General features: G+C 45.1%; 1 protein-coding gene across 4 annotated transcripts in view; it reads right to left on the bottom strand.

Moving 5' to 3' along the window:
* PIGG (phosphatidylinositol glycan anchor biosynthesis class G) overlaps positions 1-16,775 on the bottom strand; it is a 51,863-nt gene extending 35,088 nt beyond the window's left edge. Inside the window, exons 1-7 of one of the 4 annotated variants that reach the window (XR_008328146.1) lie at positions 16,503-16,774; positions 14,360-14,565; positions 6,898-7,107; positions 4,591-4,779; positions 2,774-2,918; positions 1,203-1,415; positions 190-407 (exon numbers count right to left, since the gene is read on the bottom strand). Coding sequence is in view for 3 of the 4 variants with exons in the window: in XM_053370389.1 (XP_053226364.1) it covers positions 190-407; positions 1,203-1,415; positions 2,774-2,918; positions 4,591-4,779; positions 6,898-7,107; positions 14,360-14,565; positions 16,503-16,656 (1,335 nt within the window). In the remaining variant the exon portion in view is untranslated. Of the gene's footprint in view, positions 1-189; positions 408-1,198; positions 1,416-2,773; positions 2,919-4,590; positions 4,780-6,897; positions 7,108-14,359; positions 14,566-16,502 lie in introns of those variants that run through there. The other 3 variants (XM_053370389.1, XM_053370387.1, XM_053370390.1) reach the window with 3 other exon arrangements.
* Positions 16,776-17,377: the final 602 nt, after the last annotated feature.

Here is a 17,377-nt window from a genome sequence, read left to right as displayed (position 1 = left end):
TCCCACTGCTCCTTGCCGATATGTTGCCACCTAAATTTGAGTCAAGAGGCTGGTGCTGCGTCAGCTTGTTTCAGAGCATGAACAAAGTACGTTCTAAGTAGGTTAACCACACAACTTGAAAAAGAGACAGTGTAAGTGATTTATTGACTGAACTGAAAATTTTGATGGCTTCAGTACACTCAACCGTACCTCCAGAACAATGATGGTTCCCACTATCATTGAATACGTGTCGTATTGTGCCACTTGCTTGCTTAAGGAAGAGCTCAGGACCCTGATGGCCTCTAAATACTGCCTGAGAACTTTTTTGCCAAGGTTTCTGAGGACTTCCGAGGTATTCCCTTCCAAATACAGCTTGATCCAACTTCCGTGGGATTTTTCCGCCATCTTAAACTGCTGGAATCCAGGATCTAGTCACAAGAGACATTAACGCAGACGGGAAAGTTATTTGAGGGATCTGCAGAAAGGATTTTTCTTACTTGCACTGAGACATAAAGGTCTGTGATGGTTCCCTCGCAACCACTGAGTTGCAAACTCGCTTTTAAAAACAGAATCTGAAACACAGTTTGCAAAGAAACCCAAGTAAGTGTTTATGAGCACGTGTCCACTTTAAAACACAGTTAAAGCTAACAATTCATTTGTTTTATACACTGTTTAAACTAAATTAAAATAAATAAGGGAGAAGAGCTGCCATTTCCCTCCACAGGCAGGATTTATATGAGAAAATTTAAATGCCTCAGCCTGATGTCCGCACTGCAGCAGAAACTGACCAACAGCAGGTTCTGCCTTAAGAGGAGGGAACCATCCCTGACTATTGAGTCACAAGAACAAGAGTTGCTTTTGATCCTGTCTCTCTCCTCTCATGCTACAAAAATCGTATTTCAATCCCCTAACAATCAGAATACAGTGGTACCTCGGGTTACATACGCTTCAGGTTACAGACTCTGCTAACCCAGAAATATTACCTCGGGTTAAGAACTTTGGTTCAGGATGAGAACAGAAATCGTGCGGTGGCAGCAGGAGGCCCCATTAGCTAAAGTGGTGCTTCAGGTTAAGAACAGTTTCAGGTTAAGAACAGGCCTCCAGAACAAATTAAGTTCTTAACCCGAGGTAGCACTGTATTGTCATTTCTTCAAAGCGGGTTTCCTGTGGGTTAAGAACGTTTCGACAGCTATCATAAAAAGCACAGACATTAACTTACTTGCCTTTTTCATAGGTAGCCATGTTCTCCTGGAGGAGTCTGCTAAGCTGGAACCCATTTAAATGCAAGTACCGCAGCTGTTCTCTCACCGTCTTCTGCTGCACGACAGGCAGCAAAAGCTGCCCGACGCTGTTCCTTGAGATGGGCAAGCCAAGGCCTATGGCCAGAGTGACGGCCAAGTCAGTCTGCTGAACAAGCTCTGGAGGTTTCAGGAGACCTGAGAGGAGAAAGACGCCAGCTAAGACTTCCCCGGCTTGCCTTCCCAAAAATATGATAAATGCAAAGAGGTATTTGCTACACAGTCATGTTCCTTCTGATCATAGAATTGTAGAGTTGGGAGGGACTCTGAGGATCATCTAGTCCAACCCCCTCCAATGCAGGCCTATGCAGCCAGCCCATAAGGGGACAGAACCTGCAACCTTGGCAATATCAGTGCCACGTTTTAACCAAAACAGATCAAGATTCTCCCCATTATTACCTTCCTAAGGGAGTAAAGTGCTGGAGCCGTTCACAGCTGTAATAATAATAATAATAATAATAATAATAATAATAATAATAATAATATGACACCCTCCTCTAACCTGGTGCCCTGCAGATATTTTAATCACTACACCCAGAAGTTTGATACCTAAGGCTGAGGGGAGTGGTAGTCCGGGGGGAAAAGAAAAGAAAAAACCTACTTTGGGGAATGGTGATTCCTGACATTTTTTAATTTATTATTATTTTGACAAAGTAATAAGCATAAATAAATAAGGGAAAAAATGTGCACCCCAGCACCGAGGCCATTCCATTGTAACTATCCAACATCCCAAAATTTCAACACCTCTTGCGATGGTTTGACCCCTTTCCATTTTAACAGTACAAATTCTACAAATACCTTCCCTATCTCCTCAAAATTATTTCTCCTGCATATTCCCTGTCTTGCCTTAAAGGCACATGCTAATTGATCATTAATAGCTATATCCCACAGCTCTTTGTACCATTCTTCCATTTTATATTCACCTTGCCCCTTCTACTTCCTAGCTATAATAATTTGTGCAGCTGTCCTGACGATATTCGTGGGTGGCGCTGTGGGTTAAACCACAGAGCCTAGGGCTTGCCGATCAGAATCCCGTTGCTCGGTCCCTGCTCCTGCCAACCTAGCAATTCGAAAGCAATGCCAAAAGTGCAAGTAGATAAATAGGTACCATTCCGGCGGGAAGGTAAATGGCGTTTCTGGTTCACCAGAAGCGGCTTAATCATGCTGGCCACATGACCCGGAAGCTGTACGCGAGATGAGCGCCGCAACCTCAGAGTCGGCCACAACTGGACCTAATGGTCAGGGGGGGTCCCTTTACCTTTTACCTGACGTTATTAATGCTAGGGCTACCACAGACCTGAGACATTTTTAACTCTCTTTTTTTCTGAAATAAGACTGTCTGTCTACCAGGACACATTGAGCACGCCTTTCTAAAGTTGCGTCACTTCACAAGCATTTCGCAAGGGAGCAGCTACTCCTCTGCGGCACTTTTTAATAAAAGCAGCTGGATCTCTTTACTGAAATAACAGCACCGGCAAGAGGAATCCAGCCCTTACCCCCGGCCCTGTCGAAAGCAGAGCTGACAAAAAGCAGGGGCGTTCGCACTTCGCCCTCCGAGGATCCCCCGTGGCTCCCCGTTTCGGACATCCCATGGTCGCCACACACAACAAGCAGGTGGGGTGAAGCCACCTCTCCCTCCTCCTGAAAAGGAAGGAAATTGCAAAGGGCTTAGTGGGGCGATTGACATACTCCATTAACCATTTCATTTCCTTAACTCGCAACATCTAAGCTCAGAAAACACAGGTGGTCGTAGTCAAAACCGTTTGAGCAGGAACAGGGCACCCATGGCGCTGTAGAAGCTCTTGGGAGGTCCAGCTCCCCATATCCCTCAAAGCTGGTCATGCTGGCTGGGGCAGATGGGAAGTGGAGCCCAACAATGTGTAGAGGGCACCGGGTTCCCCATCTGCAGTTTGAGGAATGGCTGCCATTCAGCCAATTGTTTGTTTTTTATTTATCTATTGGATTGATATACTGCCCTTCATCATAAGACCTCAGGGCAGTTCGCAGAATTAAATACAGGATAAAACAACTAAATACGGAGAACAAAACAGCAAAGCAATTCTCCCCCCTTCCCATTTAAAAGGCTGTAGAATATTAAGCAGCCAAAGGGCCAGTTGAAGAGGAACGTTTTTGCCTGGTGCCTAAAAATATATAATGAAGGTGCCAGGCGAACGTCCCTGGGGAGAGCATTTCACAAACGGAGGGCCACTACAGTGGTACCTCGGAAGCTGAACAGAACCCGTTCCCGAAGTCCGTTCAACTTTCAAAATGTTCAGAAACCACGGGGTGGCTTCCGATTGGCTGCAGGAAGCTCCTGCAGCCAATCAGAAGCCGTGTCGGACGTTCGGGTTCCAAAGAATGTTCGCAAACCAGAATACTCACTTCCAGGGTTGCGGCGTTTGGGAGCCAAAACGTTCAAGTCGCAAGGTGTCTGGCAACCACGTACGACTGTACTGTTCATCCAAAATGGCAGAGAGCAGCACCATGGCACATGTAGTTTGTGCCACACAGCACAGACAGGACTCCCCCCCACCTCCAAAAAGGCACCTATTTCTCCTCAAACACTAGAGCAGTTTCAGAGGGCATTTCCTGAATGGCTTCGGAAGGACAGAGAGTCCCCCAACACATCGGGGATTGAGGGAGGATGGAATAATTTCCAGATCTGGTGGCATTCTCAGATTTGAGCCCCGGCATCACTTTTTCAAGTAACTAAGCCACAAACTGGTCCCCCCCCCCCTTTTTACACACACCCTGGTAAAAGCTGGCAGTTGGTCCTTTTCCCTTATGGAGCTTTAAGGTCACTCAACACATTTCACTGAAAAAAGGTGCAATCTGAGTACCGCAGTCCTGTGTATTACATACAGGTGCCCTTGCCAAGAGAGCTGCCTTCAGATGCAGCTCCGTGTTGAGTTGTCAGGTGGGTGGCAAACATGGATTTGCCTTTGCATAACGCCTGAAATAGCCATGAATGCCAGAAAACAGCCTTTGCATAATGCCTGAAATTGTGCCACATGCATTGATGACGTTTTTAATTGTTATGATTACTCGTATCCTTAACACATCAGCCAAGATTTTCAAGGGCATCAGGTTAACTTGCCCCAAACGCCAAAGGCGACAACACCACGAAGGCAGTAAACCTATGTACATTTGCCTGAGAATAAACCTCGCTACATTTTGTGGGACCTTCTTGCAAGTAAGCTTGCATTAGGACAGGATGATAAGCGTATAAATGACATTGGATAGAAACCTAAGGCTTCATATGCTGTTCCTACTCTCATGATTAAATTTACATCAATATATATATGTATGTCACCTTGGAGAGGAGAGAAGTATGAATCTTCTTGATGATGTTATCCATTTCAGAAAGCTTTGGCCCTATTAAAGGACTGTGCGGTCCACTCAGATGACCAATATGGTCCAGCCCCAAGTAGTGAAGGATGAGCAAATCCCAGTCTTCTCTTTTCATCACATTATCCAAGTGTCTGGTAACATTATCATCAACCTTAAGAGGGAAAGGATAAGCAAAGTCAGGGTGAAACTCCTACGCCATCTTAATTTTTCAAGCTTGCAGTTTATACAGTCGGCAGAATCTAAGGGGAAAAGCTGTTCCTTGACTTTATCACACGGCAATGATTCCGATCATTTCCTACACAAGAGGGGAAATTGCACACGAAAGGGAGAAGTCAAGGCTGAATGTCTCTCGCAGAAATGCTCATTTTCTACATACAATGAGCTGTTTTCAACTGGGGAGCGTTCAGACATGATGCCCCTCTCTTCTGGAGTGTTGGAGTCCAAGAAACACTATAGAACAGTGTTTCCCAAACTTGGGTCGCTTGCTGTTTTTGGACTACAACTCCCATCATCCCTAGCTAGTGAGACCAATAAACAGGGATGGTAGGAATTGTAGTCCAGAAAAAAACATCTGGAAACCCAAGTTTGGGAAACACTGGTATAGAAGGATCTTTAGGCAGATGGCCAGTTAATAAGAATTAAGTAACCATGTGGACCTAACTGAATTTCTAAGCCTCTAAGCACAGCATGTTTCAGGTTAACTGGTTCTCTGAATCAGAGCAGACTCAGCTGCAATCCACAAGACCAGGCTGCCAATCCTCATGCTACCAAGGCAGTGGCAGAAGTTTTAAACTCCTACAGCAGAAGCAGAGACTATACCTTTCAAAACATTGTTTTAATAATAATAATAATAATAATAATAATAATAATAATAATAAGCCAAGTGCATCAACTTGGGAAGAGCCAGAGATCATGGCATGGTTTTCACAGAGGAAACTCAATCCTTGGCATCTCCAGTTAGAAGGTTCTTGTAAAAACCCTTCCATGAAGATGCGGTAGAGGAACAGTTGAAAAAGCTAGGCTCTCCGCATTGGCTCAGCTAGGCCAAGGTGCCATTTTGATTCTTCCCTGCCAGAACCATCTCTTGCAGAGAGTTCTCTGCCCGGTCATTAACATAACCAGATGAAAAAGGCAATATTCAAGTAAGTTATTTTACTCTTCTCCCTAGCTTCCTTGTATCTCATGTATCCATTGTTTTAAAATAAATAAATAGCATTGAGTTCTTTGGTAGAAAAGGCAGCATATAAAATATAGTAAATACAAAATTAAAAGGGACTGGAGAGAGCCCTGCCTGAAGTTCTAGAGAACCGTTCCAAGTGGACTAGTTGTAAATAAGGTAAAGGTAAAGGACCCCTGACAGTTAAGTCCAGTCGCAGACAACTCTGGGGTTGCGGCGCTCATCTCGCTTTAGAGGCCGAGGGAGCTGGCATTTGTCCGCAGACAGTTTTTCTGGGTCATTTGGCCCGCATGACTAAGCCACTTCTGGCGCAACGGAACATGAAACCAGAGCAGCACACGGAAACGCCATTTACCTTCCCGCTGGAGCGGTACCTATTTATCTACTTGCACTTTGACGTGCTTTCGAACTGCTAGGTTGGCAGGAGCTGGGACCGAGCAATGGGAGCTTAACCTGTCGTGGGGATTTGAACCACTGACCTTCTGATCGACAAGCCCAAGAGGCTCAGTGGTTTAGACCACAGTGCCACCCGCGTCCTTTTGGACCAGTTGTACTTGCTGCAAATGGCAATTCCAAAGCCTTCAAGGGTTTGTGCAGGCTAGGGCAGGACTGAGGAATCAGTGGTCCTCAAGATGATGTTAGACTCCAACCCCCATCAGCTGCAGTCAGCGTGGCCAATGCTCAGCAATGATGGGAGTTGGAGTTTGGCATCTTCTGGAGGGCTACAAGCTCTCCATTCCTGAGCTAAAGTAAGGAATGCCGTCCTGCAATTTTGTGACAACAACATACAGAGCTTTTAGTAGTTCGTCACAATGGGAAGGCAGAGCCTGTCAATTATGTGACTGCCTCCAATTGAAAAAAAAACACCAAAAAACAACACCACAGACATGAAAAACATACTCATTTTTGAAATATGGCAACTACAACATGTTTTAGAATATCACAGATCAATCCAGCTTTTTTACTATGAGCTAATACACAGATCTTTAAGAACACATAGGCAAAAATAAATCAAATTTTCACACAGCAATCATTTGCACACTAACCTAACAATGCAATTTCTTACATCACTGTACCAGAGCATTTTCTTACCTCAGTATAGTCCGAGACAAAAAAAGATGTCGTTCCATCATATTCCACAAACTGCTTTGGAAATAATCGAACCCAAGTATCATCACCATAGAAGATTATCCTTTTCCCAGCTGCTTTGGCCTGCTGGATCAAGTTGTCTTCCAGCAAGGCTGGAGAATTGAGATTCATGATGACATCGATGAAACCCGGGATGCTCCCCGTTGTCAGTGCCTGCAAACAGATGCCCCAAAAGCAGAGGGGGAAACGTCTTGGTAAGCTTTGAGAAGAGGACAAGGGTGCATGGACAGTAAAAAATGTTATTACAATCATGTGTAACAGGCTTGATGAACCAATTCTGAGACACTTTTTAAAAAAAACAAACAAACAGAGAGAACACACCTACACAACTGCCAAGCAAGTCTCAGTTAGATATGTACACAAGCATAGCCAATGTAGTATCCTCCAATTGTTGCTGGATTCCTCCCTCCCATCACCCCACAGTCAGCATGGCCGAGGTTCAAGGATGATAGGAATCTTAGGCTAGCATTATGGGCAAACCCAGAAACAACGGGTTCATCATTCAGTTGTAAGCCAGGATTCCCAGTTCGCACACAATGCAAAGCTGAGATTGTTTTCAATGGAAGTTATTCTTGGCAGTAGTCTTCTACCCAACAGAACAGAAGGGGGAGAACACATGGGCGCCATGTTGGGCTAAAGTGTGAGAGGAGGACTGGGTGAAGTTGCTGTCCGTTATTCTCTGCTCATCTGTCTGCCATCTGCTGGCCAGCCACTCCTTTCTGCTCAGGCACTTAAAGGTGGAGGACTTCAGGAGTGCGTGACCTGCATAGCAAAGTGCACAGCTGGCAACTACCGTATTTTCCGCTCCATAAGACGTACCAGACCACAAGACGCACCTAGATTTTGGAGGAGGAAAACAAGAAAAAAAATATTCTGAATCTCAGAAGCCAGAACAGCAAGAGGGATCGCTGCGCAGTGAAAGCAGCAATCCCTCTTGCTGTTCTGGCTTCTGGGATAGCTGTGCAGCCTGCGTTCGCTCCATAAGATGCACACACATTTCCCCTTACTTTTTAGGAGGGAAAAAGTGAGTCTTATAGAGCAAAAAATATGGTAAGTTGTACAGAAGAGCACAGGAACCTCTAGGTGCCCAAGTCTTCTAGGAATGGAATAGTGCTAAGAGACATCTTCCGATATGGAGTGCATTCCTTGGACCAGCACGTAATGGAACATTTCATTTCCCATCCCCACCCCCATTCAAAATCCTGACCCTATTTATTTATTTTTTGATTTGCTTGATGTTTTTTATGAATCGTACTTTTATGGCCTATTTCTTCTGCACTGATATGTATTACTGATGCTCAACGCTATGGGGGCCTTCGGGCTAAACTCCAGTATCTAAATAAACCATACCATCCCTATAGTCCTCCTCCTGACAGAGCACAGTAGCCTGATGCTTTGCTTGGGTTTGCTGAGTCAACTCTACATAACCCTCACCCATGTTATGAACCAGCCCTAAGCTTGGAAAGAAGGGCGGGAACTCACCTGGGCCACAGTCCCTAGCCGCCACCAGCAACGAGGCAAATGATTATTTGCTTTCTAAGAAAAACAGAACTTCTATCCATCAACAAGGAGAAAAATGTTCCCAGTTCCCAGGATCCAACACTGAAAGTTTAGATAGGAGATCAAGAATGTCCAGAGCAAACCCAGCCCAACAAAGGCATGCTATTGGAAATTTATTTCTTTATTGGCAAAGAACTCGGCCGCATCATCTCCTAAGGCGCAATGGTAACACACACCACCCCTGCTAAGTAGCTGCCTAGGCAATCTAATTCTACTGCCCTGCACTCCAACAGATGGAGCAGCTCTAGGACCACAGCCCTTTCAACTAACTTTAAAGCCCTTGTCTGATGCAATGTTGTTGTTTAGTCGTTTAGTTGTGTCCGACTCTTCGTGACCCCATGGACCAGAGCACGCCAGGCACTCCTGTCTTCCACTGCCTCCCGCAGTTTGGTCAAACTCATGCTGGTAGCTTCGAGAACACTGTCCAACCATTTCGTCCTCTGTCTTCCCTTTCTCCTTGTGCCCTCCATCTTTCCCAACATCAGGGTCTTTTCCAGGGAGTCTTCTCTTCTCATGAGGTGGCCAAAGTATTGGAGTCTCAGCTTCAGGATCTGTCCTTCCAGTGAGAACTCAGGGCTGATTTCCTTAAGAATGGATAGGTTTGATCTTCTTGCAGTCCATGGGACTCTCAAGAGTCTCCTCCAGCACCATAATTCAAAAGCATCCATTCTTCGGCGATCAGCCTTCTTTATGGTCCAGCTCTCACTTCCATACATCACTACTGGGAAAACCATAGCTTTAAATATATGGACCTTTGTTGGTAAGGTGATGTCACTGCGTTTTAAGATGCTGTCTAGGTTTGTCATTGCTTTTCTCCCAAGAAGAAGGCATCTTTTAATTTTGTGACTGCTGTCCCCATCTGCAGTGATCATGGAGCCCAAGAAAGTAAAATCTCTCAATGGGGGCTAGAGCCTTACAACTCCGCTCTAGTTGCTCTCGTCACTTTATGACCCTCCTTATGCGTGGAGACAGTGAAAGCGAGGACCAAAGGCAAGACTCTCCCTGGGACTGACACAGCCCCTTCTGCCTCTTGGACTCCCTGAATCTCTCCTCCCACCTCCTTTCCCCTTGTCTCTGGGTGCCCAGCCTTGTCCCCTTGGCACCTGCCGCAAGGGTTCCACAAAACCCCACATATCACTGGCCCCTTCCCCCGGATCATCATCCAGCTCCCCTGCCTCCTCTGCCCACACATCACCCCCCTCTCCTCAGACTTCTGCCCGTCCCCAATATTGGACTTGGAAAGATTCCAGCTGCACAGCAAAAACGAGACAAGGAAAAGACACATCAAGCACCGAGTGCCGTTTCACAACACACAAAATTAAAAAGTTGATCATCTGCGCTGTAGCTGTTGTGCATCATTTACAGAATCCATTCACCAAAATTAAAAGAAACCGATACTTAAGACAAATTGTGATGACGGCCACTTTCCGAAGCAGACAATCAATCCTCACAGGCATCTATTTTGGGACGGAGATTGCAATGTCTTTTTTTGGAAACTTCACAGTAAGTTTTAAGGACACAAGATGAATTAATTGCAACGGCTCATTAAGTTCTAATAACACAGTTCTTGATGTTGTCAGAGTATTTAATTAGAAACTCATTTAATATTAGTACTGAGGAATTATTATCCTGATGCACAAAATAGTATAGTCATACCTTGGAAGTCGAACAGAATCCATTCCGGCAGACTGTTTGACTTCCAAACAGTTCAGCTTCCAGTAAGCTCCTGCAGCCAATTGGAAGCCCCGTCGGACGTTTGGCTTCCAAAAGAACGTTCAAAAACCGGAACAGTCACTTCCGGGTTTTGATTGTTCAGGAGCCAAAACGTTCGCGAACTAGGCTGTTCAAAAACCAAGGTATGGCTGTAGTATGTGTTCCTTGCTATAGAAATTCCTGAGGGTTGCATGTTTTATTTTGTCTTTAGAACAGAAAAGTTCGTTTTATTTTGCCCATTCCTACGTTTCTCACAGGTCAATAAGGCCTCCATCAAGGTCAACATACTACTGAATTTGACTTTCAGTCTTTAAGCTGTAACTGGTTACAAAAATAGGTGGAAGACTTTCTCTAAATTATTCCTTAACAATTTCTGATTGTGTCTTTTAAATTTTGTGTCTATATTTAATGTAAATTGCTTGTATGGTACAGTTTACACATCGTCAATAGCCAAACTGTGGCTTACTGGGATTGCGCAAACCTGCAGGCTCCAAGACAGGAACTTGCAGTCCCTTTGCTCCTCCCTGGTCTTCTTCATTCCTGTGCCATACTGAGCTACCCTAAGACCAAACCTGGGCTGCTTCTTGCAGTTAGTGATGGGAAAGCTTAATTATGTCCCTGGGTTCTGTCAACACACTAAACACAGCTCAGAGTGGTGCGTGAGTAAAAAAATACCGGGGGGAGCATTTCAAAATCTTTTGAGAGATTAAAAAATAGCACAGGCAATTTTATATCTGAAGGAGTGTTTCCTCCCCTACAGACCAGCCTGGGATTAAGACAATTGGAAGACCACCTCCTGGTGGTTTGAGGAGGAGCAGTGAACTCTTGAGGGGGGCTTCTCGGTGGTAGCCCCAAGAATGTAGAACTCCCTCCTCAAAGAGGTGCACCATGTTTCTACAGCTTCCATTGTTTGCTGAAGTTTTTATCCTGGTTTGGGAAAATGAAGAATTGGTTTTAGTATCCTCCCTCTATTGATTATTGATTTTAGAGCGATGGATGGGTATGTTTTACTGTTGCTTCAATATGCTGAGGCCTACCTTGGGCACTTCTGACAAAGGACAGGAAGTTCAAGCAACAAACAAGAAGAGGTAGTAACCCTAGCAATAATTCTCTTCCATACATTTAGCTCAGTTTATCACATCACCCAGCTGAAACTTCCCACGTGGTCGTGACTCTAATGAAGTGGGAGCCTGCCTTTTTATGTCTTATTTTGTGAGGGTTTATCTTTTTGGATGCAAACACTATAGAGATGTGAAGGTCTGTAAAAAAAAAATGAGGGGGGGACTGGAGGGGGAACTGGGGGTGGGGGTTCACATGGGCTTTCACATCTCCAGCCAACACCTGATAAAGGAGCCCTTGCCTCCTTACTCTCATTTAAGATACAGCAAAAAGAAAACATATTAGTTATTGCTGCCCCTCAACAATCATATCACCACAATGACACATGTAGATATTGGAGATCTGAGCCTTTAAAGCAAACAGCCCACCATTAACTCCCAACAGGAATATTCTTAATGAATAGGACCAGATGAATTCTTTAAAGTACTGAGTTGTATCCAAGGTAGCACTAAATTATTTTTATTTATTTTTTTAAATTTTAAGATCTTCATTGAAACTTACTTAACATATATACATAATAACCAAAATTCCCAATGATTCCCTCACTTGAAATATAATATCTAAATTACAACAGCTGCATAATTATATACTTAATTTTAAAACCCACCCCCACCCTCTATTCCTCCACAGCAATTCAACTTCTTTATATTTCTTTCTACCTTTTCCCCCCTTGCATTCTATAATAAACTGTTTTTGTTAAATTCTGATTTTCCCCTCTTTATTGGCTTTGTTATTGCTTACATTTTTTATTCTAAGCCTATTAGCATGTCATTTTTAGAACAATGTTTTGACATATAATCTTTGAAATACTTCCACTCCATTCTTAACTTTTGATTTGATTGATATCTTATGACTGAAGTTAATTTTGCCCATTCTATATACTCACTTAATTTACAAATCCACTCTTCCTTTGTTGGTGTGTCCTGAGATTTCCATTTAGTGGCAATCACTATCCTGGCAGATGTTGTTGCATATAAAAAGGTAGCACTAAATTATGCACCCCCTACATCTGTTCTAGGAGTTCCCCCAACACTCCAGAACAGATTAGGGGAGGGCACAGAGCACACACATGGGCGGATGGGGTAGCATCCCACCATGCAAGAAGATCCTTGGGCTAATGGGACATGTTGGTTGCCTGCAACCCACTAAAGCATACAGTGGACACTCGGGTTGCAATTTGGCGCTTCTGCGCATGCGCCAAAACCCAGAAGTAACCCGTTCCAGTACTTCCGGGTTCGACGCGGTGTGCAACCCAAAAATGTGGAACCTGAAGCATCTGTAATCCGACGTATGACTGTATTTCCATCCTTAATGTCAGCAGCTTTTGTTGATTTGCCTAAGCAAGCTCATGGAGCTCTTACATGCAACCAATTGCACCGTAGAAACACAATTTAGCACCTTCCCTGCTCTGCATCCACGTTTCTTTAAAAAAAAAATCTGCAACAGCTAGTAGTAATATGTTGCTTCCTAAAATGTACTGGCACACATGTTAAATCTTAAAGGTTTTTAAACCTTTAAGAGTATTTAAATGTTATGTCAGTCTTCATTTGTTCATATTTGTGATATAAAGGTGTTTTATATAACTGGTTTATACTCTTCTGTTTTGTGGAATTTGGATGTCCAGATCCCAATTTGTTTGTAGGTACTTTGCTGGGCTGAAGCTACACACAGCAGCCCAAGAAAGCCACAGGATACATCACATAATTCAGATTAAACAATCTGTTTCCCTTTTAAAAAAAAAATGTTAGTTTCTAGTCCTCATAGTTGTGAACATGTGTATGTTTGCAAGTCTTTGGGGAAATGTAGATATAATCTCAGAAAACAAAGGAGTTGCTAAGCAAATTTCCCTGGGGCAAAGAATATAGATAAAATTATACCCTGATCTCATGAACACTTAGCAGAAGTCACTACTGGTTCCGCTCAAGAAACATTTTTTCAAAAACCTTATAAACTATCCACCCTCAATGTGACAACAGGAGATTTTTCATTGTCTGCCCTTCAGTATAACAACAAAGCCAATGGCCAGGAACAAAAGGAGGAACATAAATGTATGAGGACCACAAACACATGCAAAGTTTTGCTAGTTTTCCTCTCAATAGTTGCTGCTATTGAAGAGACAAGCCTCTGCTCTGTTCAAAAGCAGTGGGAAGTTCTAAGGTGAAGAAACAGCTAGCAAGACTCTGTCCTGCACAAAGATACCCGACGCTTGAAATTCTATCCTACCCCTAGAGTGCTTGCTAATCTGGAAGTCCTCTCAAAAAAGTACAACCAATTCTGAAGCAGTATTAGAAACTCATATATGTAAGCTAATCACCAGATGGCACCTTAAACCTAGGTTACGGTCACAGCAATGGAAAATCTAGGGGCCATTTTTTAAATGAAATGTATTAATATTTTTATTATTATTAATATAATTTCTATACAGCTTTATGTTTTAAAGGGTGGGAATCTCAAAGGACTTTATACCACATTAAAACATTAAATAAAACAACCTAGAATAAAAGAAATTCAAGCTTCAAAGAAAGATTTAAGATCCTTCTCTAAGTGACATTCTGCTTTCCCCATATTTATTTACTTGCTTAACTTATATAGCTGTCCCATAGCAGAAGTACTCTAGGAAGGCAGGGTGGTGCAGTGGTTAGAGTGTCAGACTAGGACCAGTGAGATCAGGGTTCAAATCCCCACAAAGCCGTGAAGCTCACTGGGTGACCTTGGGCCAGACACAGCCTCTTGAACCTACCTCACAGGTTTGTTCTAGGGATTAACTGAGGGGGTGGTAAACCATGTACTCCTTGGAGGAAAAAGGTGGGATAGAAATGTAATAAATAGGTTCTTCTGCTTACCTGCTTTAGAAAGCTGGAGAGGCCAGCCAGATGGTGATGTCAGTCGTCAACATGGCAGCCAGAGATCTCCACATGGCCGCAATCAGACCCGCACTGGTTGCAAAACATGCTTGAGACCCGGCTAATTTCTACCATTGTTCTGAATCGCATGTCCAAATATCAGAACTTACCTTAATTCGAGGCATGGTGACTGTAGGTGGCTTGGCTTCCGCTACAAAACTATGAGATGTTCCTCTTTCCACCAGCTGGCTTGTGTAGGGCATGAACCTTTTGCCTTTCGAGCCAAACACAAAGTCATCTCTCAAGGCATCAATCAGTACTATGACAGCTTTTTTAAAGAGAGGGGACGGCACCTTCGTCCAGTTAGAAGAGAATCCTAAAATATATTTAAGACGTGTATGAGTCACCAAGTCAAGTCAATGTAAATACTATCCCCAGCGGTCTGCCTTGCTGCATAAAGTGGGCAACCTGCCAGCTCACTCCCTACTCACTTACCCTCCCTCTCTCCTGGGCTACATGATGGGTGGCGGTTGTGGAGAAACAAAGGAAACTGCCTTATATAGTCATACCTCAGGTTACAGACGCTTCAGGTCATGTGTTTTTGGGTTGCGCACCGCACTGAACCCGGAGGTACCGGAACAGGTTACTTCCAGGTTTCGGCGCTTGCATAAAGTGCTAAATCGCGCTTGCGCATGCGCAGAAGCACCGAATAGCAACCCACGTGTCCACAGATGCTGCAGCTTGCAAACGTGCCTCCTGCACAGATCACGTTTGCAACACGAGCATCCACTGTAGTGGGTCAGACCACTGGGTGCATCTAACTCAGTATTCCCTACTCTGACTGGCAGTGGCTCTCCTGGGTTTCAGAAAAGGCTCAATCCCAGAGCTCCTTGGAGGTTGCTCCTGGGACCTTCTGCATGCAAGGCAGAGCCTCTTTTCATGGGTGTAGACAGGATTTATGTTGGGAAGGGGGCAGGACACTCACCTGTCATCACCTTCTCTCTGGCTCCGTCTAGCAGATTCAGAATGAAATGTCTCAACAACAGTTCGACACGGCAAGTCTAAAACTGAAGGCTTGATTTACATGTTTTATGTGTTTTCATCTTATGCTGTTCTACTGTAACTGTGAGCATGAGTAAGTGTACCCTCTACTTTGGCAGTTTGCGGGACACGGATGGCGCTATGGTCTAAACCAATGAGCCTTGAGGGCTTGCCACTTGGAAGGTCAGCGGTCTGAATCCCCTCAATGGAGAGAGCTCCAGTTTCTCTGTCCCTGCTCCTGCCAACCTAGCAGTTCAAAAGCACACCAGTGCAAGTAGATAAATACGTACTGCTGTGGCAGGAAGGTAAGCAGCGTTTCTGCGTGCTCTGGTTTCCATCACAGTGTCCTGTTGCGCCAGAAGTGGTTTAGTCATGCTGGCCACACGACCCGAAAAGCTGTCTATGGACAAACGCCAGCTCCCTTGGCCTGAAAGCGAGATGAGCACCGCAACCCCATAGTCGCCTTTGACTGGACTTAACTGCCCAGGGGTCCTTTACCTTTTTACTTCGACAGTTACGCTATTGCCTATCTAGCATGTTACATTTATGTAAGATAAAGGTAAAGGGACCCCTGACAATTAGGTCCAGTCGTGGCCGACTCTGGGGTTGCGGCGCTCATCTCGCTTTATTGGCCAAGGGAGCCGGTGTACAGCTTCTGGGTCATGTGGCCAGCATGACTAAGATGCTTCTGGCGAACTAGAGCAGCACACGGAAACACCATTTACCTTCCCGCCGGAGTGGTACCTATTTATCTACTTGCACTTTGACATGCTTTCAAACTGGCAGGAGCAGGGACCGAGCAACGGGAGCTCACCCCATCACGGGGACTCGAACCGCCGACCTTCTGATCGGCAAGCACTAGGCTCTGTGGTTTAACCCACAGTGCCACCCGCGTCCCTTACATTTATGTATGGAGGTGCTTTTATGCTGGCCCCTGACCGTAATAAGGACTTGATTTAGATTGGACAACAGTTGTTTTAAATCGCTTTCTTTTACCCCCAAGTTCTCAGGAAAAGCTGTCGAAATCTTTTTACTTATTTCTACTTGTAAGCTATTTTCGATTATTATCTTGATTTAGGGGTGGGGCAGCTACCCCGCCCACGCCTCTTTCCCATGAAAAGGGGTGTGAAGGGAGGAACTCCCGGCTTGGGCGATGAGAAAGAGGCCGACCCCCGTTGTTTTCAAGCGTGCAACCCCCCACAAGGCCTGGAAGAGACGCTCCCCACACCTTTCCCGCCCCCCTCGCCGCCAGGTAGGAGGCAAAGCGCTTACCTGTGGGAGGCGGCTCCGCCGGCGGCCCGGCAAGCACCCCGCTCCTAGGCAGCGACCTCACCGGCACCGGGAAGAAGCCCCTGAGGAAGAGCCCGACGCCCAGCGCCTGCACTAGCAGGCAGGCGGAGGCGAAGACCCCCGAGCGCAGCCGCATCCTCCGGCTCCAGCGCGGACAGGTAGAGCCGGAAAACAGGTGAGTTCGCGAGGCGCGCCTGCGCACACCTGCGCCGCTTCCGACGAGCCACAACAATCGGGGAAGCCCGGAGGGAACTCTCGGCAGCTATTGGCTGCCGGCTGACCAATGCCTGGCCTGGCCTGTACGCAAGACGCCTCCTATAAGGAAGGCGTGGAGGCAAGAGCCAATCCCGAGAGGGCGGTGGGGAAGACTACATTTCCCAGAAAGCCACTGCGACGGAGCTTTTACGTGCGTTAAAGTGCGTCTTGCCACATATAATCCTTTGCGGGCCAAGCTCTCAAGTAAAGTGGGCCGCGAGGGGCCGCACACTGAATTAAATTTCGGCACCGCAAATTAAAGTGTTTGCAGTACAGTTCATATTAGTTAACCTGCACAATATGCGTAATTGAATAGATGAAATTCAATATGCAAATAACAGCACCAATAGCTTTATTGATTTAAACAAAATGAATACACAAGATTACAGAATATACAAGCCTGACTTTGCTCCCTCTTGTGATGTATACGATATTATGGGACCCCTGGAACTGCTCAACACTTGGGAGACTGAGGAGGGGAACAGATAACAGTATATTTGTTATTAAATAAATCATCCAGAAAGGTTCACAGATTCTGCTCTGACTCCCAGGAAGTGTAAGGGAGGAGAAATGCAATTCTCAGTAGTTTAAGACCAGGAAAT

This window comes from Podarcis raffonei, chromosome 17 (genome assembly GCF_027172205.1).
Source record: "Podarcis raffonei isolate rPodRaf1 chromosome 17, rPodRaf1.pri, whole genome shotgun sequence".
In the NCBI taxonomy this organism is placed as follows: Eukaryota; Metazoa; Chordata; class Lepidosauria; order Squamata; family Lacertidae; genus Podarcis; species Podarcis raffonei.
This window is presented reverse-complemented; position numbering and strand designations above follow the sequence as displayed.